The sequence below is a fragment of the Erythrolamprus reginae genome, chromosome 1 (genome assembly GCF_031021105.1).
Source record: "Erythrolamprus reginae isolate rEryReg1 chromosome 1, rEryReg1.hap1, whole genome shotgun sequence".
Classification (NCBI taxonomy): Eukaryota; Metazoa; Chordata; class Lepidosauria; order Squamata; family Dipsadidae; genus Erythrolamprus; species Erythrolamprus reginae.
The window spans coordinates 128,960,152-128,984,270 of NC_091950.1; the positions used below are offsets into that span (position 1 = coordinate 128,960,152).

Below are 24,119 nucleotides of genomic sequence, written 5' to 3' on the forward strand. Positions count from 1 at the left end.
ATCACTCCCTTTCTCATCTTTCTTTCTCTCTCTCTTTCTCTATCTTGCTTCTTCCTCTCTCATACTCTCTTCTTCCCTCTCTCATCTCTTTCTTTCCTTCTCTCTCTTTCTCTATCTCTCCCCCTCTTGCTCTCGAGCGGCGGGCGGCACCCAGGGAAGGTTCCTTCGGCCGCCCAGCAGCTGATCTGCTCGGCAGCGCAGTAGCAGCGAGGAGCCGAAGATGGGGTTTCCCCTTTGCGTGGGCAACGGGGAAACCCCATCTTCGGCTCCTCGCTGCTACTGCGCTGCCGAGCAGATCAGCTGCTGGGCGGCCGAAGGAACCTTCCCTGGGTCTTCAACTCCCAGAGCGGCGGACAAGCGGCGGGCGGACAAGCGGCGGAAAAGCAGCGGCCGGACAAGCGGAAAAGCAGCGGACAAGCGGCGGGCGGACAAGCGGCGGAAAAGCGGCGGGCGGACAAGCGGAAAAGCGCCGGACAAGCTGAAAAGCGCCGGACAAGCGGAGGACAAGCTGAAAAGCGGCGGACAAGCGGGCAGGCAGGCGGCTCCTCAGCTGCTGGGTCTTCCCAGGTGCGGAAGTAAAAACACCATCTGCGCATGCGCGGCCATGGAAAAAGGGGCGCGCATGCGCAGATGGTGTTTTTACTTCCGCACCACTACATCCCGAAAAATCGATTATTGCGAGGGGTCTTGAAACGGAACCCTCGCGATAATCGGGGGAATCACTGTACCATTATTTTTTTGTACTCCCCTAATTGCAAATTATGGCAATAAGCTTTTCTGCTGAAGCAAGTTGACTAACAGAGAACAGAGAGGCATTCAGAAGGATGATGTCTCATGAAACTATTGACACAGGACAACCTTATCTTTTATAAATGCTTAGTCTGGCAGTCAATCAAACCAACCTACTGGAAGGTTGGAAGAGTGGGAAGATGAAAATAAAGTGGCTTTAAACACCTGGAAAACCTATGCCACAATAAACATCAAGTAATTGTAAGGCTCTCAGATGCATCATAAACATAAAAGCTATGCATAAATACTTAAAATAAATCATCATAATAAAATGTTTACCTGATCCTTATTAACAAATCCCCAGATGCCAGCAGCTACTTCACAAGCAAATAAGATGACGAGGCATGTAAAAAACTGAAATAAAAAAGATAAATATCAGATTAAAGAAATCTAGAGGCATTTCCACCAAAGAAAAGGTCTTTGGTTCATCCATATATTTTGCAGTGATAGACTCAACTGTTGATAAAACAGAGCACCAAATGATGAAACACTGGTTTTACTTGTGTCCTTATGATTGCCACTATTGCTTTTAGCCCTCAATTAATAAGGCATAGATTTTGTTTAGCCTTACATTCAAAACTGCTAATAGTTTCTTTCATACGCATATGTATACAGGAAAACTGGAATAAAAATGTTTTTTTCTTTTTCTCTCCATCCCTTCCTATTGATTTTAGACAATCCATTAACTAAGTTTCTAGGTGGGGTACAAGGACATCAACATTTTAATTGTGTTAAATACAATTAAATCATCATTTTGATGAGAGGGTTAAATTTTTTTTAACAAAATTATATTCCAGGTTAATGAAAACAAATTGCAAAGGGGAAATTCAAAGAAAATGGATTGGAGACATGGATTGTGGAAAGGAACAGAACAGCAGGTAGAATGAAGATAGATATTAGGTATATTATGATCTAGAAGCCCCTTTACTGTAATAAGTCATTAAATACAAAAATACAGTAATTATTTTCTGGCCCTGGTGCATAGTGACAGAATACATGAAGATGCAATGGAAAGAGAGAGAGAAACCATTAACAAAACAACGTGAATAAAATGGGACCAGCTACTCTATATAGGGAATTAACTTTCAATTTGTCAGTGAGGAATATGTTTCTGAGGACTATATGCAACTTACTTCAGACAGCTCAATTTTAAATTATCAAAGGAGGAAAATCACTGTCACCATTTTCTTGAAATCTGTTACTTGCTAATTCTCTGGAGCTCAGCCATGTTTGCTTTCCTTCTTCAAATTGTTCTTTCTTTAGCAGATATTTGCAATTATTTTCACATACTCGCACTGGCATATTTTAAATTTAAAACAATAGATGCGATACAGGCAAAGATCTTTTTCAGTGCAAATGACATTATAATTAATGAAAATAGCATGTAAGCTATTCCAAACATCAGTTATACTACTTTAAAAAACAAACAAAGCACAGTCATAATTATTCCTTCCCATTTCTGATCTCAGTCCTTCCCCAAATTATAGTTTATGCATGGAATGATAGTGTTGCATGGTTTTAATGTTGGGTTTTTAAATGTTTTTTAATATTAGATTTGTTATATTGTGTTATTTTGTTGTGAGCCGCTCCGAGTCCACGGAGAGGGGCGGCATACAAATCTAATAAATTATTATTATTATTATTATTATTATTATTATTATTATTATTATTATTTCAGTACAACACAGCAAACGAGATCACTATGCTGGATTTCGTATTTCATCACCAGTCGGGCGCTTCCCAAGCACCTAGGACTGTGTGATGTAGCGGCGAATTAGGTTTGCCGATCCCAGTAAAGCGGCCTTTTGCAATTGACAGATGGAGATTTTGTCAATTCCACTGGTTTTCAAATGTCCGCTGAGATCCTTTGGTACTGCGCCCAGCGTGCCAAGTACCACTGGGACCACTTTCACTGGCTTATGCCAGAGTCGTTGCAGCTCGATTTTTAGATCTTCGTATTTCACTAATTTCTCTAGCTGCTTCTCCTCAATTCTGCTGTCTCCTGGGATTGCGATGATTATGATTATGATTATGATTATTATATCTAACATGCACATGCTGGATGATGATCCCTGCACTTTGAATTAATCGACCTAACAACAGCATTTTACATTAACTGCAGTTTCTGGTCCGGTTTCAAGAGCAGCTCCTAATAAAGTCAAGATAGACTGTAAGTAAGTTATGAGTAATGGCTGCTGAATGTGACTTCCTAAACTAGTCACATTTTTGTCTCCCTAGAGACAAAACTAGCACTGATGTAATTGGGAGATGGCAGTCCTCACCACAACTGTAAATCAAGCGATAACTGTTGAGATATTCATGAGATAGTGGTAACATGGTCAGCCAACAAATTAGCATAGTAACTCAGCCAGCTAATGGGAGTTAACTGCTGCTGAGCCCTGTGCAGGAGAAACTGTAAGCTTTAAGGCTGGGTGTAGTTCCAGTCTCCATGATGTCTCAGTTCGGTCTCAGCTAGGTCTGTGTTAAGATCTGTGTTATGGTCTCTGTAAGGTCTCTGCTCTGAGCTTGCTGTAATGAAGCTAATTCTCAGTAACTGAATGAAGAAGAAATGCTCAGCATATAGAAACATAGAAACATAGAAGTCTGACGGCAGAAAAAGACCTCATGGTCCATCTAGTCTGCCCTTATACTATTTTCTGTATTTTATCTTAGGATTTTATCTTAGGATGGAAATACTACGGAAATAGTATTGTAAATATTGGTTATTATGATTATTAAAAAGTTTTGTAATTCAGCTAAGTCAGTCAACTGTGGTGAGCTTCCGGTTTATTTTTCAACGTAGGAAATCTCCAGTAATAGAAGAAGAACATGCCAAATCATTTCTTTCAGAAGAAGTACAGTACAGTGATCCCCCGGGTATCGCGACCCCGATCATTGCGAAACGGCTATATCGCGAGTTTTCAACCCAGAAGTAACACCATCTGCATGCATGCGTAGATGGTGGAGTTTGCGTTCCGGCAGATCAGCTGCTGGGCGGCCGAAGGAACGTTCCCTGGGTCTTCCCGCCGGCATGGGGGGCTTCCTAGCACCCCCCAAACCCGGGTTGGGGGCTGGGGGGGTGGTGCTAGGAAGCTCCCATTGTTGGCGGAGACCTTTTAAAACACCCGCCCGGCTTCCAAACTGAGTCCTGAAGCCAAGCGCAGAAGTTCGCCTTTGGCGCTTGGCTTTAGGGCTCAGTTTGGAAGCCGCGCGGGTGTTTTAAAAGGTCTCCGCCAACAATGGGAGCCTCCTAGCACCCCCCCGAGCCCCCAACCCGGGTTTGGGGGGTGCTAGGAAGCTCCCCATGTTGGCAGCGACGTTTTAAAACACCCGCGCGGCTTCCAAACTGAGCCCTAAAGCCAAGCGCCAAAGGCGAACTTCTGCGCTTGGCTTCAGGACTCAGTTTGGAAGCCGCGCGAGTGTTTTAACAGGTCTCCGCCAACATGGGGAGCTTCCTAGCACCCCCCCCCCCGAGCCCCCAACCCGGGTTTGGGGGGTGCTAGGAAGCTCCCATTGTTGGCGGAGACCTTTTAAAACACTCGCGCGGCTTCCAAACTGAGTCCTGAAGCCAAGCGCCAAAGGCGAACTTCTGCGCTTGGCTTCAGGACTCAGTTTGGAAGCCGCGCGAGTGTTTTAACAGGTCTCCGCCAACATGGGGAGCTTCCTAGCACCCCCCCAGCCCCCAACCCGGGTTTGGGGGGTGCTAGGAAGCTCCCATTGTTGGCGGAGACCTTTTAAAACACCCGCGCGGCTTCCAAACTGAGTCCTGAAGCCAAGCGCCAAAGGCGAACTTCTGCGCTTGGCTTCAGGACTCAGTTTGGAAGCCGCGCGAGTGTTTTAAAAGGTCTCCGCCAACAATGGGAGCTTCCTAGCACCCCCCAAACCCGGGTTGGGGGCTGGGGGGGGGTGCTAGGAAGCTCCCCATGTTGGCGGAGACCTGTTAAAACACTCGCGCGGCTTCCAAACTGAGTCCTGAAGCCAAGCGCCAAAGGCGAACTTCTGCGCTTGGCTTCAGGACTCAGTTTGGAAGCCGCGCGAGTGTTTTAACAGGTCTCCGCCAACATGGGGAGCTTCCTAGCACCCCCCCCCCAGCCCCCAACCCGGGTTTGGGGGGTGCTAGGAAGCTCCCATTGTTGGCGGAGACCTTTTAAAACACCCGCGCGGCTTCCAAACTGAGTCCTGAAGCCAAGCGCCAAAGGCGAACTTCTGCGCTTGGCTTCAGGACTCAGTTTGGAAGCCGCGCGAGTGTTTTAAAAGGTCTCCGCCAACAATGGGAGCTTCCTAGCACCCCCCAAACCCGGGTTGGGGGCTGGGGGGGGTGCTAGGAAGCTCCCCATGTTGGCGGAGACCTGTTAAAACACTCGCGCGGCTTCCAAACTGAGTCCTGAAGCCAAGCGCAGAAGTTCGCCTTTGGCGCTTGGCTTTAGGGCTCAGTTTGGAAGCCGCGCGGGTGTTTTAAAAGGTCTCCGCCAACAATGGGAGCCTCCTAGCACCCCCCCGAGCCCCCAACCCGGGTTTGGGGGGTGCTAGGAAGCTCCCCATGTTGGCAGCGACGTTTTAAAACACCCGCGCGGCTTCCAAACTGAGCCCTAAAGCCAAGCGCCAAAGGCGAACTTCTGCGCTTGGCTTCAGGACTCAGTTTGGAAGCCGCGCGAGTGTTTTAACAGGTCTCCGCCAACATGGGGAGCTTCCTAGCACCCCCCCCCCGAGCCCCCAACCCGGGTTTGGGGGGTGCTAGGAAGCTCCCATTGTTGGCGGAGACCTTTTAAAACACTCGCGCGGCTTCCAAACTGAGTCCTGAAGCCAAGCGCCAAAGGCGAACTTCTGCGCTTGGCTTCAGGACTCAGTTTGGAAGCCGCGCGAGTGTTTTAACAGGTCTCCGCCAACATGGGGAGCTTCCTAGCACCCCCCCCAGCCCCCAACCCGGGTTTGGGGGGTGCTAGGAAGCTCCCATTGTTGGCGGAGACCTTTTAAAACACCCGCGCGGCTTCCAAACTGAGTCCTGAAGCCAAGCGCCAAAGGCGAACTTCTGCGCTTGGCTTCAGGACTCAGTTTGGAAGCCGCGCGAGTGTTTTAAAAGGTCTCCGCCAACAATGGGAGCTTCCTAGCACCCCCCAAACCCGGGTTGGGGGCTGGGGGGGGGTGCTAGGAAGCTCCCCATGTTGGCGGAGACCTGTTAAAACACTCGCGCGGCTTCCAAACTGAGTCCTGAAGCCAAGCGCCAAAGGCGAACTTCTGCGCTTGGCTTCAGGACTCAGTTTGGAAGCCGCGCGAGTGTTTTAAAAGGTCTCCGCCAACAATGGGAGCTTCCTAGCACCCCCCAAACCCGGGTTGGGGGCTGGGGGGGGGTGCTAGGAAGCTCCCCATGTTGGCGGAGACCTGTTAAAACACTCGCGCGGCTTCCAAACTGAGTCCTGAAGCCAAGCGCAGAAGTTCGCCTTTGGCGCTTGGCTTCAGGACTCAGTTTGGAAGCCGCGCGAGTGTTTTAAAAGGTCTCCGCCAACAATGGGATCTTCCTAGCACCCCCCAAACCCGGGTTGGGGGCTCGGGGGGGGGGGGTGCTAGGAAGCTCCCCATGTTGGCGGAGACCTGTTAAAACACTCGCGCGGCTTCCAAACTGAGTCCTGAAGCCAAGCGCAGAAGTTCGCCTTTGGCGCTTGGCTTCAGGACTCAGTTTGGAAGCCGCGCGAGTGTTTTAAAAGGTCTCCGCCAACAATGGGATCTTCCTAGCACCCCCCAAACCCGGGTTGGGGGCTCGGGGGGGGGGGTGCTAGGAAGCTCCCCATGTTGGCGGAGACCTGTTAAAACACTCGCGCGGCTTCCAAACTGAGTCCTGAAGCCAAGCGCAGAAGTTCGCCTTTGGCGCTTGGCTTCAGGACTCAGTTTGGAAGCCGCGCGGGTGTTTTAAAAGGTCTCCGCCAACAATGGGAGCTTCCTAGCACCCCCCAAACCCGGGTTGGGGGCTCGGGGGGGTGCTAGGAAGCTCCTCATGTTGGCGGAGACCTGTTAAAACACTCGCACGGCTTCCAAACTGAGTCCTGAAGCCAAGCGCAGAAGTTCGCCTTTGGCGCTTGGCTTCAGGACTCAGTTTGGAAGCCGCGCGAGTGTTTTAAAAGGTCTCCGCCAACAATGGGATCTTCCTAGCACCCCCCAAACCCGGGTTGGGGGCTCGGGGGGGGTGCTAGGAAGCTCCCCATGTTGGCGGAGACCTGTTAAAACACTCGCGCGGCTTCCAAACTGAGTCCTGAAGCCAAGCGCAGAAGTTCGCCTTTGGCGCTTGGCTTCAGGACTCAGTTTGGAAGCCGCGCGGGTGTTTTAAAAGGTCTCCGCCAACAATGGGAGCTTCCTAGCACCCCCCAAACCCGGGTTGGGGGCTCGGGGGGGGGGTGTGCTAGGAAGCTCCCCATGTTGGCGGAGACCTGTTAAAACACTCGCGCAGCTTCCAAACTGAGTCCTGAAGCCAAGCGCAGAAGTTCACCTTTGGCGCTTGGCTTCAGGACTCAGTTTGGAAGCCGCGCGGGTGTTTTAAAAGGTCTCCGCCAACAATGGGAGCTTCCTAGCACCCCCCAAACCCGGGTTGGGGGCTCGGGGGGGTGCTAGGAAGCTCCTCATGTTGGCGGAGACCTGTTAAAACACTCGCACGGCTTCCAAACTGAGTCCTGAAGCCAAGCGCAGAAGTTCGCCTTTGGCGCTTGGTTTCAGGACTCAGTTTGGAAGCCGCGCGAGTGTTTTAAAAGGTCTCCGCCAACAATGGGATCTTCCTAGCACCCCCCAAACCCGGGTTGGGGGCTCGGGGGGGGTGCTAGGAAGCTCCCCATGTTGGCGGAGACCTGTTAAAACACTCGCGCGGCTTCCAAACTGAGTCCTGAAGCCAAGCGCAGTTTGCCTTTGGCGCTTGGCTTCAGGACTCAGTTTGGAAGCCGCGCGGGTGTTTTAAAAGGTCTCCGCCAACAATGGGATCTTCCTAGCACCCCCCAAACCCGGGTTGGGGGCTCGGGGGGGGGGGTGCTAGGAAGCTCCCCATGTTGGCGGAGACCTGTTAAAACACTCGCGCGGCTTCCAAACTGAGTCCTGAAGCCAAGCGCAGAAGTTCGCCTTTGGCGCTTGGCTTTAGGGCTCAGTTTGGAAGCCGCGCGGGTGTTTTAAAACGTCGCTGCCAACATGGGGAGCTTCCTAGCACCCCCCAAACCCGGGTTGGGGGCTCGGGAGGGTGCTAGGAAGCTCCCCATGTTGGCGGAGACCTGTTAAAACACTCGTGCGGCTTCCAAACTGAGTCCTGAAGCCAAGCGCAGAAGTTCGCCTTTGGCGCTTGGCTTTAGGGCTCAGTTTGTAAGCCGCGCGGGTGTTTTAAAACCCCAATCTTTGGCTCCTCGCTGCTGCGGCGGAAGTAAAAACACCATCTGCGCATGCGCAGATGGTGTTTTTACTTCCGCAGCGCTACTTCGCGAAAACCCGATCATTGCGAGGGGTCCTGGAACGGAACCCTCGCAATGATCGGGGGATCACTGTATAACCTTTTTCAAAATAATCTGAACCTCAGGCCCCTAATTCAATCTTCTACTTACAGTACTGGTAGAACCTGCCTATTGTCAGATTTAATTTTGGATGTAGCAAAATAATAAAGTAAATCATAATTACTGATACAGGAAGGTCTACTATGGCAGTGTTTCCCAACCTTGGCAACTTGAAGATACAGTAATACCTCATGATACGAACTTAATTGGTGCAAGGAGGAGGTTCGTAAGACGAAAGGTTCGTAAGACGAAACATTGTTTCCCATAGGAAACAATGTAAAGTCTATTAATCCGTGCAACAACAAAAAAAAAACCCCAAAAAACCGCTGCCGCCCGGCTGTCACCTTTTAAAACAGCCGGGGAGGTGGGGGGGCAGCAGCTGCCACAGCCGCCGGCTTCCCCGCCGCTCGCCCGCCCAGGATGCTGACCTGCTGCCTCGCGGGGAAGCCGGGCAAGAGCGATCTTCTGCCCGCCATGGGCGAGCGGCGGGGAGTCGCCCATGGCCGGCAGAAGATCGCTCTTGCCCGGCTTCACCACGAGGCATCAGGTCAGCAAGAGCGATCTTCTGCCGGCCATTGGCGACTCCCCGCCGCTCGCCCATGGCCGGCAGAAGATCGCTCTTGCCCGGCTTCCCCGCGAGGTTTCCCCCCCCCCCGCCGCCGCCCGCTGGCTGCGAGCGCTCTGCCAGGCGGCCAAGAAGCATTCAGGGCGAAGTCACTTCGCCCTGAATGCTTCTTGGCCGCCTGGCAGAGCGCTCGCAGCCTGCTCAGCCTTGCCTCGGCCTTTGTGCGCGGCTTGTCCCGACAGGCCCCCACCCCAGCACTTTGAATCCCGCCGCTTCTGATGAAGACGGGCGGCGCGGAAGCCAGGGGCTGTGGCAGCTCGCCCCGCCCACCGCCCGTATCCAGCAGAAGCGGCAGGATTCAAAGTGCTGGGATGGGGGTGTCCCGACAGTCCCCATCCCAGCACTTTGAATCCAGCAGCTTCTGATGAAGACGGGCGGCACGGAAGCCAGGGGCTGTGGCAGCTCGCCCCGCCCACCGCCCGTCTTCATCAGAAGCTGCTGGATTCAAAGTGCTGGGATGGGGGTTTCCCGACAGTCCCCATCCCAGCACTTTGAATCCAGCAGCTTCTGATGAAGACGGGCGGCGCGGAAGCCAGGGGCTGTGGCAGCTCGCCCCGCCCACCGCCCGTCTTCATCAGAAGCGGCAGGATTCAAAGTGCTGGGATGGGGGTTTCCCGACAGTCCCCATCCCAGCACTTTGAATCCAGCAGCTTCTGATGAAGACGGGCGGCACGGAAGCCAGGGGCTGTGGCAGCTCGCCCCGCCCACCGCCCGTATCCAGCAGAAGCGGCAGGATTCAAAGTGCTGGGATGGGGGTGTCCCGACAGTCCCCATCCCAGCACTTTGAATCCAGCAGCTTCTGATGAAGACGGGCGGCACGGAAGCCAGGGGCTGTGGCAGCTCGCCCCGCCCACCGCCCGTCTTCATCAGAAGCTGCTGGATTCAAAGTGCTGGGATGGGGGTTTCCCGACAGTCCCCATCCCAGCACTTTGAATCTAGCAGCTTCTGATGAAGATGGGCGGCACGGAAGCCAGGGGCTGTGGCAGCTCGCCCCGCCCACCGCCCGTCTTCATCAGAAGCGGCAGGATTCAAAGTGCTGGGATGGGGGTGTCCCGACAGTCCCCATCCCAGCACTTTGAATCCAGCAGCTTCTGATGAAGATGGGCGGCACGGAAGCCAGGGGCTGTGGCAGCTCGCCCCGCCCACCGCCCGTCTTCATCAGAAGCTGCTGGATTCAAAGTGCTGGGATGGGGGTTTCCCGACAGTCCCCATCCCAGCACTTTGAATCTAGCAGCTTCTGATGAAGATGGGCGGCACGGAAGCCAGGGGCTGTGGCAGCTCGCCCCGCCCACCGCCCGTCTTCATCAGAAGCGGCAGGATTCAAAGTGCTGGGATGGGGGTGTCCCGACAGTCCCCATCCCAGCACTTTGAATTCAGCAGCTTCTGATGAAGATGGGCGGCACGGAAGCCAGGGGCTGTGGCAGCTCGCCCCGCCCACCGCCCGTCTTCATCAGAAGCTGCTGGATTCAAAGTGCTGGGATGGGGGTTTCCCGACAGTCCCCATCCCAGCACTTTGAATCTAGCAGCTTCTGATGAAGATGGGCGGCGCGGAAGCCAGGGGCTGTGGCAGCTCGCCCCGCCCACCGCCCGTCTTCATCAGAAGCTGCTGGATTCAAAGTGCTGGGATGGGGGTTTCCCGACAGTCCCCATCCCAGCACTTTGAATCCAGCAGCTTCTGATGAAGACGGGCGGCGCGGAAGCCAGGGGCTGTGGCAGCTCGCCCCGCCCACCGCCCGTCTTCATCAGAAGCTGCTGGATTCAAAGTGCTGGGATGGGGACTGTCGTGACACCCCCATCCCAGCACTTTGAATCCCGCCGGCCAAGAGCACTCGGGCAGAAGCTTCCCCCTCATCGCCTGTGTCTGGCAGAAGCTTCTGCCCGAGTCCTCTTGGCTGGCGGGATTCAAAGTGCTGGGGTAGGAGGTGTCCCGACAGCCCCCCCCCACCCCAGTGCTTCGCCTCCCGCTGGGCAAGAGCGCTCGGGTGGCAGCCCCCGCTCCCCTGGCACAAAGCTAACCCCGCCCCCTGGGCAGCCAGAAGGCTCCTTTGGGAAGGCGGCCGCAGGGGTAGGAGGTGGAGAGGCAGGATAACTTTGCGCCGCTTCGGAGCCCGTTTCTTTCCTGCTGCCACTATCTCCTTGAAGGTTTTCCCAACGATGCGCTGCGCTGGGCTCCGAAGTGGTGCAAAGTTCTCCCTGCCTCCTCTGCGGTTGGGAGGCTCCTTGGGGAAGGTGGCTAGGCTTAGCAGATCAAGCCGCGCCTCCTGGATCAAGCCGCACCTCCCGGGCCTTCCGTCACTGAGCCTCGCCGGCCCGGAAAATCGCAACCCGTGTTGCCTGCGGCGTCGAGGGAAACCGAGCCAGGAGCCGCGGTGATGCTGCTCTCGGCTTGGCGTCCCTCGCCGCCGCAGGCAACACGGGCTGTGATTTTCCGGGCCGGCCAGGCTCAGCGGATCAAGCCGCGCCTCCTGTCACTGAGCCTCGCCAGCCCGGAAAATCGCAGCCCGTGTTGCCTGCGGCTGCGAGGGAAATCGAGCCAGGAGCCGCGGTGATGCTGCTCTCGGCTTGGCCTCCCTCGCCGCCGCAGGCAAAACGGGCTGCGATTTTCCAGGCCGGCCAGGCTCAGTGACGGAAGGCCCGGGAGGCGCGGCTTGATCCACTGAGTGGATCAAGCCGCGCCTCCCATCACTGAGCCTCGCCGCCCCGGAAAATCGCAGCCCGTGTTGCCTGCGGCATCGAGGGAAACCGAGCCAGGAGCTGCGGTGATGCTGCTCTCGGCTTGGCCTCCCTCCCCGCCGCAGGCAACATGGGCTGCGATTTTCCGGGCTGCTCAGCAGATCAAGCCGCGCCTTCCGGATCAAGCCGCGCCTCCTGTCACAGCCTCGCCGGCCCGGAAAATCGCAGCCCGTGTTGCCTGCGGCTGCGAGGGAAACCGAGCCAGGAGCCGCAGTGATGCTGCTCTCGGCTTGGCCTCCCTCCCCGCCGCAGGCAACACGGGCTGCAATTTTCCGGGCCACTCAGCGGATCAAGCCGCGCCTCCTGTCACAGCCTCGCCGGCCCGGAAAATCACAGCCCGTGTTGCCTGCGGCTGCGAGGGAAACCAAGCCAGGAGCCGCGGTGATGCTGCTCTCGGCTTGGCCTCCCTCCCCGCCGCAGGCAACACGGGCTGCGATTTTCCGGGCCGCTCAGCGGATCAAGCCGCGCCTCCCTGATCAAGCCGCGCCTCCTGTCACAGCCTCGCCGGCCCGGAAAATCACAGCCCGTGTTGCCTGCGGCTGCGGGGAAAACCGAGCCAGGAGCCGCGGTGATGCTGCTCTCGGTTTGGCCTCACTCGCCGCCGCAGGCAACACGAGCTGCAATTTTCCGGGCCGCTGAGTGGATCAAGCCGCGCCTCCCATCACTGAGCCTCGCCGGCTCAGTGACGGAAAGCCCAGGAGGCACGGCTTGATCCACTGAGCCTGGCCGGCCCGAAAGTTCGCAACGCACGTTGCCTGCGGCGGCGAGGGAAGCCAAGCAGTCGGACGCACCCTCGCCGCCGCGCCCAGCCGCTGCCCGCCCCGTCCTAGCCTGAGCCGGGCCCGTTCGGTCACGCCTCGCCCGCCGCCCGCCCGATCCTGCGCCTCCTGCTTTCCCCCCCCAAGCCAAAAATACAAAGGCGGTCTGCTCCATGCTGCTCCGCCCTGCCTGTCATGCGGCAGCAGACCGTCTTTGTGTTTTTCACTGAGGGGGGAGCAGGAGGACCTTCCTGACTCCCTTCCCCAGCGCCGGACCTCCTGCCTTCCCTCCCAGCCAAAAACCCAAAGCGGCCTCCTGAACGTTTTCCGTCTTACCAACCTGCTGCCGCCGCCGCCGAGAAGCCCCGCAGCCCGGCTGTCACCTTTTAAAACAGCCGGGTGGCTTCCCAGCAGCCTCCCGAACGCCAAACCCGAACTTCCGGGTTCAGCTTCGGGAGGCTGCTGGGAAGCCCCCCGGCTGTTTTAAAAGGTGACAGCCGGGCTGCGGGGCTTCCCAGCAGCCTCCGGAATGCCGAACCCGGAAGTTCGGGTTTGGCGTTCGTAAGACGAAAAACGTTCGTAAGAAGAGGCCAAAATTTTCTGAACCCCGGGTTCGTATCACGGGTTGTTCGTAAGACGAGGGGTTCGTATCTTGAGGTACCACTGTATTTGGACTTCAACTCCCAGAATTCCCCAGCCAGCATTCGCTGGCTGGGGAATTCTGGGAGTTGAAGTCCAAATATCTTCAAGTTGCTAAGGTTGGGAAACACTGTACTATGGAACAATATGAGTGCCTTGTGATCATTACCTCTTTTTACTGTTTGCCATCAGAATATGATCATTAAACTCAATGAAAGTCTCACAGGAAATGCTGGAAAATGTAAACAAGTGTGTAAAAGGTCTCTTACTGTTCCCAAAAGGCACTGTGATTCCTGGATAGCTCCATAACATCCTAGGAAACCCACAAACATCATCACTGCTCCAACAGCAATCAAAATGTAGATTCCTACAGGGAAAGATGAAAGAAAGGTATGTTAATTAACTCAGGAGGAACATAACTTGTAATGTGGCTAACAGGCTATTCTGTGAAAGTTGGATTACAGAATTAGACAGCAGCAGGAGGACAACAACCTAAATATGAATCAGATTGGATGTAAAAAAATAAGCTGTGCTTTGAATAACTTTCTAAAAGTAGCGAATCAGATGTTTCGGACCACCTCACAAAGATGTGAAGGAAGGCAAATTTCTTACTCAAATTGAGGGAGCTTCTGTAGATGGAAGCCTTTTAATTATCACTTCCAATGCTGCAATTGGTCAACCCCCTTTTAAAGGCATAAAACTAATGGCAATGAAAGCTTTACATTAGTTCAGCATTCTGTTGGTGCCTGAAGTGAACTTTTTGCCGTGTTTGGTAAGTGAATTTGTGGTTGTTAAAGTTTTGTTAAGAAAATCTGATTTCTCCAATTGACTCTGCTTGTTGGAAGCTGGCTAGGAAAATTGCAAATGGTGATCACATGACCACCGGACAGGGCAATCATTTTGAATACATGCCAGCTGCCAAGCCACCTCATTTTGATCACATGACCATGGGGATATTGTGATAATTGTGCAAGGACCAATCATAATTCACATTTTTCACTGCTGTTGTACCTTTAAATGGTCACTAGACAAATGGTTGTTATGACAAAGTTTCTTTTGGGACTGTGTCAAAAGACAACCAACCAATAATTAAATCAAAATACATGACTGTGGGAGGAGTGACGGTGATGGTTTGACAGTACTGAACATACAGTACTGTTGGAATATGAAGGGGAAAAAATAACAACTTAAAAACTGATGATCACACTGGAGTCAGATAATAGCAATATCATTTAGACACATACCGCTTCATAGGGCTTTTACAGTCCTCTCTAAGCAGTTTACAGAATCAGCCTATTGCCCCCAACAATCTGGGTCCACATTCTCCCCACCTCGTAAGGATGGAAGGCTGAGTCAACCTTGAGCCGGTGGTGAGATTTCAACTGCTGAACAACAGCTAGCAGTTAGTTGAAGTAGCCTGCAATGCTGCACTCTAACCACTGCGCCACCCCAGCTCTTTTATCTTATTTATCTTACACATCTAAGATTTATCTTATTTCCACAAAACACCAAGAAGAGATAAATAGAACTGGCTTTTTAAAAAAACAGAAACACTGCAAAGTTTTTCTCAAAACTGGTAAAAATGAAAAAGCAGAATTGATATTCAGTGATGCAAACGCACAGCTTTGTAGCAAAATACAGCCTAAATCTTACAGAGGTGTCCTTCCATTGGAACGTTATCTCCAACAGATAATAAGTACAGAGGAGAACTGAATGCTTGATATGGACAAAGAACAGAGATAATGAAATATTGGCACTCCTGCTCAAAAATCTATGAAGATTTTTAGCTACGAAAAACAACATTTTTAATTTAAGTTTGAATCCCTCCCTGAGGAGAATTAGGTGGATCGTGGCACCTTGTGGCCCACAAGAGCATTTGTTGACTATACGGTGATGCACATAAAATAAAAAGAGTGGGAGTTGCTGCCATGAATGCGATGAGTTCAGTAGACTGGCTGGAGGCCAGAAGAGCAGTAAGAAACCATTTGCAAAGGCTTCATTTTAGTGCACTGGGCTGGGAGAGATGAAGGGATTCAAAAGAAGAGGGGCTTCTTTCAAGAACTGAAGGAATAGATTCATCTTTCAACCAGCCTCTGGTAACACTACTTACCAGAGCTTACAAAACTTTTGCCAGACCCATCCTCGAATACAGCTCATCTGTTTGGAACCCATATCGCATCTCAGACATTAACACCCTTGAAAATGTCCAAAGATACTTCACCAGAAGAGCCCTTCACTCCTCCACTCGAAACAGAATACCCTACGAGACTAGACTTTCAATCCTGGGCCTAGAAAGTTTAGAACTAAGACGCCTTAAACAAGATCTAAGTATTGCCCACAATATCATATGCTGCAACATCCTGCCTGTTGGCGACTACTTCAGCTTCAACCACAACAACACAAGAGCACACAACAGATTTAAACTTAATATTAACCACTCCAAACTTGACTGTAAAAAATATGACTTCAGTAACTGAGTTGTCGAAGCGTGGAACTCATTACTGGACTCCATAGTGTCATCCCCAAACCCCCAACACTTTACTCTTAGATTATCTACAGTTGACCTATCCAGATTCCTAAGAGGTCAGTAAGGGGCGAGTACAAGTGCACTAGAGTGCCTTCCGTCCCCTGTCCTATTGCTCTCCTAGATCTCCTATACCTTTCTTCTATTCCTATATCTCTTCTATTCTTTCATTGATATGTTCTATTACTATATCTTCTTTTCTAGTATTTCTTAGATATATTTTACTATGAGTATTTCCTCTATAACCTTCATCATGTATTTTAGTATGTGTATATAGATATATACCCACTAAAACCCTCATTGTGTATTGGACAAAATAAATAAATAAATAAAAATAAAATAAATAAACAGACATATCATGTCCTATGTCAAGCTATAGTGAAATCAAGGACGACACTGACTACAGGTAGTCCTCGACTTATGACCATGATTGAGCTCAAAATGACTGCTGCTAAGCGAGATGGTTATTAATTGAAATTTGCCAGAGTTGTTCAGTGAATCACTGTAGTCACTGAGTTACTAACAGGATTGTTAAGTGAATCTGGCTTCCCCATTGGCCATGCTTATCAGAAGGCCACCAAAAGTGATCACATGATCCCAGGACCCTGCAACCAGCATAAATATGAATCAGTTGCCAGGCATATGAATTTTGGTCATGGGACTATGAAGATGTTGAAACGGTCGGAGGTGTGAAAAAATGGTTATGAATCTCTTTTTTTCAGTGCTATTGTAACTTCGAATGGTCACTAAATGAACTGCTGTAACTCGAGGACTGCCTGTATTTTACATTTTATTTAGATCCACTTGTTTGAAAGCTAAAAATACTTTCAAGGAATAGAAGTGGATAAAGATACAGCTTGATGTAGGCCTATTCTCTCTGGTTTATGACATATAAACCGAGTCCTCGGAGAGGGGCGGCATACAAATCAAATCAATCAATCAATCAATCAATCACTCAGACTTGCCTGTTCATTTCTTTGGTTCTATTAGGATCTTTTTAAAAAGAACCAGTTTGATGTAGTTATTAAGTAAGTTCTGATCCCACTTTAGGTACAAGGGAAGTTTGGTGACCTTAGGCCAATCACAGGAAGGAAGGAAATGGCAAACAACGTATGAAATCTTGGCAAAGAAACTGCAGGGACTTGCCAAGCAGTTGTTAAGAGTCAACACTTACTTGAAGGTGCTTTTTTTTATATAGCATCCTTTGCTTTCTCTAAAAGGGACACAATGGCTCAGTGGTTAAAGACAGCCCCGGTTCGAAATCCAAGTAGGTGAGCTCCTGTTATTTGCCCCATTCCTGCCCATCTAGCAGTTCGAAGGAATGCAAATACAAATAGATTATCCTATTTTTCAGAGTATAAGATGTATCTTAGTTTTTGGGGAGGAAAATAGGAGGGGAAATCTTACTATCAAGTATTTATCCTTAGTCTGGTCAGCTTCAGCACATTATTTTATCCTCTGGTTAGGGCTTAAAAACAACTTATTCGGAGAGAGCAGCAATGAAAGAAAGCCTGCAAAAACTTAGACTGGAAAAAAACTTCAGAGAGAGTAGCAATGAAAAAGCTTGCAAACTATTAAGAGACGGTAAGATTGTTTGTGTCTTGTTAGGACTGCAGAAAACATTCTTCACAGCAAGCAGCAATTTTAAAAGGCTCCCAGACATAGGGCTGGAAAAAAACCTTCTTTGGAAAGATTAGCAATGAAAAAAATCCCTTGCAAGCAGGTAAGAACCGGGAAGATCGTTAGCGCCACATTAGGGCTGAAAAAATAAAGCTTCGAAAAAGCTACAGAGTAAAAGACACATCCAAATTTTCAGCCTCTTTTTTTTTGGGGGGGGGGGGGGAGGGGGAGGAGGTGCAACTTATACTCCAAAAATACAGTAATAGGTAGGTACCACTCAATGGCTCTTGAAACAGAGATTAGCAGTGCCCCTAAAAGTCGGTAATGACTAGCGGAGTAAAATCCACAGAGATTCCTTTACCTTTAATCACAATTAAGGGGGAGAAATCCATAAACTGAAAAGGCTGCAACTTTTTCATTTGTTTTTTTGAAATCTCATGCATTACATTTCATTTCATCTTCATCTGTGTTTTTAATAGGAAAGTGAACACAAGAACAAGGGGACACAATCAGAGGCTAGTTGGGGGGAAGCTCAAAAGCAACATGAGAAAATATTATTTCACTGAAAGAGTAGTAGATCCTTGGAACAAACTTCCAACAGACGTGGTTGGTAAATCCACAGTAACCGAATTTAAACATGCCTGAGATAAATATAGATCCATCCTAAGATAAAATATAGGAAATAGTATAAGGGCAGACTAGATGGACCATGAGGTCTTTTTCTGCCGTCAATCTTCTATGTTTCTATCTAACACCTTTTCTTATTTTGGGTAGATGTGACAGGATTTATGTTCCCAGAAATCTGAGGAACTCCGGGATGAATTAAAGTTTTCTCACTGGAAGGCATCAGCACAACAATTCTGCCAAATTGTCAGCATAGCTTGCAAAAAGCAAAAAGGGGGAGCAGAGGATAGGATGCAACATAATGGGAAGAGAGAAAGAGAGATTTGATCACTTAATGGCAGTCAGGAAGCAATAAAATAATTGAGAAGCTATTGGGAGTAGAGCCAGAATTTTTCTGAAGTACAGACAAATAGCCTTTATTGAGTTTGTCCCTAACAGCAGAGCCAAGCAGATAACTGTAGACTAATAAAATGAGACTATTTTATGCAATTTAATTTGAAACACAAACAACAGCAAAACACCCAAGTATATAGTGACCTTCTACATCAGCCAACATTATTTGAGCAAATCAAAAGACAGTGTCATAGATTTTTAATAGTATTATTATTATTATTATTATTATTATTATTATTATTATTATTATTATTTATTAGATTTGCATGCCACCCCTCTCCGCAGACTCGGGGCGGCTCACAGCAGTAATTAAACAATATACAATAACAAATCTAATATTAAATGTCTAAAATAACAACTCTAATATTAAAAGTCTAAAAACCCATTATTTAAAAAGCATACACACAAACATACCATACATAAAACTACATAGGCAAGGGGAGATATCTCGGTTCCCCCATGCCTGACGGCAGAGGTGGGTTTTAAGGAGCTTACAAAAGGCAAGAAGGTGAGGCCACATGATAAAGACTGGACCATTATGTCATTCAAATAAGATTTCTCCAAAGAGCTCCATTGTTATGGCAATGCTATATTAACAGAACAATTGCAAGTCCAAAATAATTGAGCGAGAAAAATGGAATGTTTAATTATGGGAAAAGCCTGGGACACCATATATATTATTCTATAAAACGCACTACTTGATTATTAAACCAGCTTTTTAGAGAAAAGCAAAGTTTTTAAAAACTGCAATAAGTACTTACTTATTATATTTTCTTAGCTTCCAAATATATGTTCAAGCTTCTCTTGGCATTCAATCAAATCTGTCTGTCTACCTACCTACCTACCTACCTACCTACCTATCATCTATCTATCATTAAGCAAATTTATATATCTACCCAATTCAAGTAGCTGACTCAGGATGGCTTACAAAATTTAAAAACCCATCATATAATAAAACCCCATAATGATTCCCTCCCATGGCAGCAACTAGAGAGTCATCTCTGTAGAAGAAACCAGTCTGTCCTTTCTGAGACATCTATTCCCTTAAACCTGTATTGTATAATTATTTAACATTATCATCTTATTATTGAGTATGAAGCATCTGAATTAGCTCAAATTCACTTCCCCAAACCTGGTATTCTTCAGATATATGGGACTAAAATGCCACATAGTTATGAATCAATTGATCTAAACCAGGGGCCAGCAACCCATGGCTCTGGAGCTGCATGTGGCTCTTTCATCACTCTGCTGCAGCTCCCTGTCACCAGTCGGCTCCACAATTTTTAGGGCTTTTGATCAGGATAGGTAGAGGGAAAGGATGCTGCACTAGGAGGAGACTCTGTGGTAGGGGAACTAGACTTCTGATTGGCTGCAGAAGTGAACAGAGGGCTTCCAGTTAGGACCTTTGCTGCTCTTTGTGTGTTTAAGGTTGCCTACCCCTGATCTAGACAGAGAGTTATTTGGAAATCATTAAGCTGGAGGATGCTGAAACAATTCAGAACTACAGCCAAAACATTAAAATGGAAAAACAAAACAAATCCAGAAGCTGGTAAGTAGGCAACAGATGCCTCATTAGAAATGTGTGAGAGGCATAGCCTTTCTCTGAGTGCCCTTTCATCTCCTTAATCTTGTCAAAAAAAGAAAGTGCTATCATAAGGAGAAGTTTGGGAGAATATTTTTCTTATTCTCATGCAACATTCTTAAGAATTTCGTTTCAGAAAAACAGGAAAAGTTAAATGTTGCAAGAGAGCAAGTGTAATGTGCATCTGATTTCTTGTTAAAATTGTGGAACTTATGTGGCTAATTCTGCATATGGTTCTGATCTCTATCACTTAATGGTTTATCAGTATTTAGAAACTGTATAAGGTAACTGCCAGTGAACATCAGATAGCAATAGCATTTAGACATATACTGCTTCATAGGACTTTTACAGCCCTCTCTAAGCGTTTTAAAGAATCGGCATATTGCCCCCAACAATCTGGGTCCTCATTTTATCCATCTCGGAAGGATGGAAGGCTGAGTCAACCTTGAGCCAGTGGTGAGATTTGAACTGCTAAATTACAGCTAGTAGTTAGCTGAAGTAGCCTGCAGTGCTGCACTCTAACCACTGTGCCACCCTGGCTCAATATCTATAGAGAGATAGATGATAAATAGATGTTCAAAAAAGCGAACTACGAACTCATTGAAGCCCACCTCTCAACATTAAACTGGAAAACTCTATTCTCTGAATGCTACACTACTGATGACCTCTATAACACATTCCTACTCGAAATGAAAATTATTATCAGACTTCATGTACCTCTAACATGTACCATAAACAAAAAAAATAACCTCCCCATCTCAATAAGAAAATTACAAACAAGAAAAAAATCTCTCTGGAGGAAAAACAAAAAAGGACAAGTTTCCAACTTCAAAAGCCGATATAAAAGCATTTGCAATCAAATAAAAGCAGAATCCCTTAACTACTACAGCAAACAAGAGGAAAACCTCCTACGCACCAAATCTAATAGAGCTTTCTACAACTTTGTCAACAATAAACTCAAAGACTCTAGACCAATCCCACCTCTCAAAGGACCCAACAACAAAGAATACCATGATGATTCATCCAAAGCCAACCTCTTCAACTCTTTCTTTGGCTCTGTCTTTGTTAACAGCAATGGCTCATCCCCCAATTTCATCAGTCGCACCTCAAACTCCCTCAACGACTTAACCCAAGTAGACTTCACTAAAGACCAAGTTGAAAAAGCATTACGTGACCTTAAACCTTCTCTATCAGTCGGACCAGATGGTCTATGTGCATACTTCCTAAAAAAGCTCTCTTCTGCCATAGCTGAACCACTAAGCATAATTTTTGAAAAATCCTTCAGAACCAGCACACTTCCTAAGCTATGGTCGAAAGCAATGGTCATCCCCATCTTCAAAAAAGGAGACCCCTCTCTTGTAGATAACTACAACCAATTTCACTATGCTGCGTCCCATGCAAAGTCATGGAATCAATTATAAACAAATCAATTACTCTCCATTTAGAAACTAATAATTTGCTCTCTAACAAACAATTTGGTTTCAGAAAAAAACTATCCTGCAACCTGCAGCTCCTCCACTGCAAAAATATATGGACAACTCATCTAGATCAAGGGAAATCTACAGATGCAATTCATATTGACTTCTGCAAAGCCTTTGATTCAGTGGTCCACAACAAACTACTCCTAAAACTCAAATCCTATGGCATCTCAGGATCCCTCCACAGATGGATTATAGCATTCCTGTCAAACAGACAACAAGTGGTCAAAATAGGAAGCACCATATCCACCCCCGTCCCAGTTAAAAGCGGTGTTCCCCAAGGTAGTGTACTGGGACCAACGCTCTTCATTCTCTACATCAATGACCTTTGCGATTACATCACAAGCAACTGTGTCCTCTTCGCCAATGATGTAAAACTCTTCAACACCACCGATAACACAACTACTCTCCAAAAAGACCTTGACGCTGTTTCTGAGTGGTCTAACACATGGCAACTCCAAATCTCAACTAGCAAATGCTCTGTCCTACACATTGGGAAGAAGAATCTGAACACCAAATACGAACTGAATAATCAAATTATCACAGATAATCCCCACTCGGTTAAAGACCTTGGTATACTAATAACAAAAGATTTAAGTGCCAAAGCCCACTGCAACAATATAGCCAAGAAGGCTTCAAGAGTTGTAAACCTAATCCTACGTAGCTTCTGCTCTGGCAATCTCACACTACTTACTAGAGCTTACAAAACTTTTGCCAGACCCATCCTCGAATACAGCTCATCTGTTTGGAACCCATATCGTATCTCAGACATTAACACCCTTGAAAATGTTCAAAGATACTTCACCAGAAGAGCCCTTCACTCCTCCACTCGAAATAGAATACCCTATGAGACTAGACTTTCAATCCTGGGCCTAGAAAGTTTAGAACTAAGACGCCTTAAACAAGATCTAAGTATTGCCCACAAGATCATATGCTGCAACGTCCTGCCTGTCGGCGACTACTTCAGCTTCAACCACAACAACACAAGAGCACACAACAGATTTAAACTTAATATTAACCGCTCCAAACTTGACTGTAAAAAATATGACTTCAGTAACAGAGTTGTCGAAGCGTGGAACTCATTACCGGACTCCATAGTGTCATCCCCAAACCCCCAACACTTTACCCTTAGATTATCTACGGTTGACCTATCCAGATTCCTAAGAGGTCAGTAAGGGGTGAGTACAAGTGCACTAGAGTGCCTTCCGTCCCCTGTCCTATTACTCGCCTATATATCCTATATCTCTTCTTCTATTCTTTCATGATAAACTCTATTCCTATATATATATATATATATATGTATGTATATATATATATATATATATGTATGTATGTATATGTATATGCATATGTATGTGTATATGTATGTATATATATATGTATATATGTGTATATGTATGTGTATATATATATATATATATATATATATATATATATATTCTGTTACTATATTCTATATATTCTATATATTCTATTCCTATATATTCTATTCCTATATCTTCTTTTCTATTCTTTCTTAGATATATTTTACTATGAGTATCTCCTCTATAACCTTCATCATGTATTTTACTATGTGTATATTGATATATGCTCACTAAAACCCTCATTGTGTATTGGACAAAATAAATAAATAAATAATAAATAAATAAAATAAAAATATTTGCCACCCATCTCATTTCATGCAAGCCTTGTGTTCAAGTACTAAAAAGGACTTAAAAGTGTGAAAGGGAATTTTTCTAGTTTCTAAAAGAATATATCTATAAAGAAATCAGTTGAAGTGGCAATGAGGACTGCCGTTAATAGTCAATGTGGTCATATTTATGACTGCACACTATATAACCGCTTCGCTTGGTAGTGGAAATTCTGGCCCCAATTATTATTATGAACCGAGCGCTACCTATAGCTAGAATAAAAGGGGGCATGTTTCTTTTAGCTGCTGGGTTTGCCCACATTGCTATTATGTGAACTCTTATCATGTGAATTAATGGCTGGCAAAAAAAAAAGTGGTGGGAAGCCCCTAATGCTTTCTCTTTCCCAAGAATGCATTTCTTAGTCATCAATGAACTCATGATACAGCTGCTGCAACACTAAGCAATCCACCCATAAGAAAAGTCTCTTGTAGTTTTAGCAGTGGTGGGATTCAATTTTTTAAAAAAGTACAGATCCGTGGGTATGGTGTGGTTTGGTGGGCGTGGCAGGATATTACAAAATCCCCATTCCTTCCCCTCTCCAGAAGAAGGATACTGCAAAATCCCTGTTTCCTCCCCGCTCCTGGGGGGAAGGATTCTGCAAAATCTCCATTCTCTCTCCACCTCATTAACCTTCTTTCCAACGGAGTCCTTCGGGATTGGGTGGCATAGAAGTCGAATAAATAAATAAATGAATAATAACTCCATTTTCCAGTGCAGGGCAACAAAAGAAGACCCAGCTGATCAGCTGGGATTCAGGAGGCAGTAAATAGATAGGGGTGGGGCCAGCCAGAGGTGGTATTTGCTGGTTCTCTGAACTACCCAAAATTTACACTACCATTTCGCTAAAATTGGCTGAATACCACCTCTGGGTTTTGGGGTTACTAGCAGTGAATGACTAAGAAATGCCCTGATTAGACGAAAGCCTTTTCTATAGGCAAAATAGAACTGTAATCAACAGCCCATCGCGTTACCTTGCGTTTTTGGGGGTCATCATCAAACTGAAAACAGACATCTAAAGATGTTCACATTGTGATCACAGGGAACTACTAACTTATTTAGTAGTTTAGCAGGACGAGTGCCAGCATTTGTTTATTTATTTAAAATATATGGATGCCTGCCTGTTTTAAAACACCAACTCACAGCAGCAAT

At 47.7% G+C, this 24,119-nt stretch overlaps 1 protein-coding gene across 1 annotated transcript in view; it reads right to left on the minus strand.

Annotated features, from left to right (window-relative positions):
* CD81 (CD81 molecule) overlaps nucleotides 1–24,119 on the minus strand; it is a 98,657-nt gene that overhangs the window by 20,041 nt on the left and 54,497 nt on the right. The window contains exons 3-4 of the mRNA XM_070764901.1: nucleotides 13,328–13,425; nucleotides 1,069–1,143 (exon numbers count right to left, since the gene is read on the minus strand). Of these exons, the coding sequence (XP_070621002.1) occupies nucleotides 1,069–1,143; nucleotides 13,328–13,425 (173 nt within the window). The remainder of the gene's footprint in view (nucleotides 1–1,068; nucleotides 1,144–13,327; nucleotides 13,426–24,119) is intronic.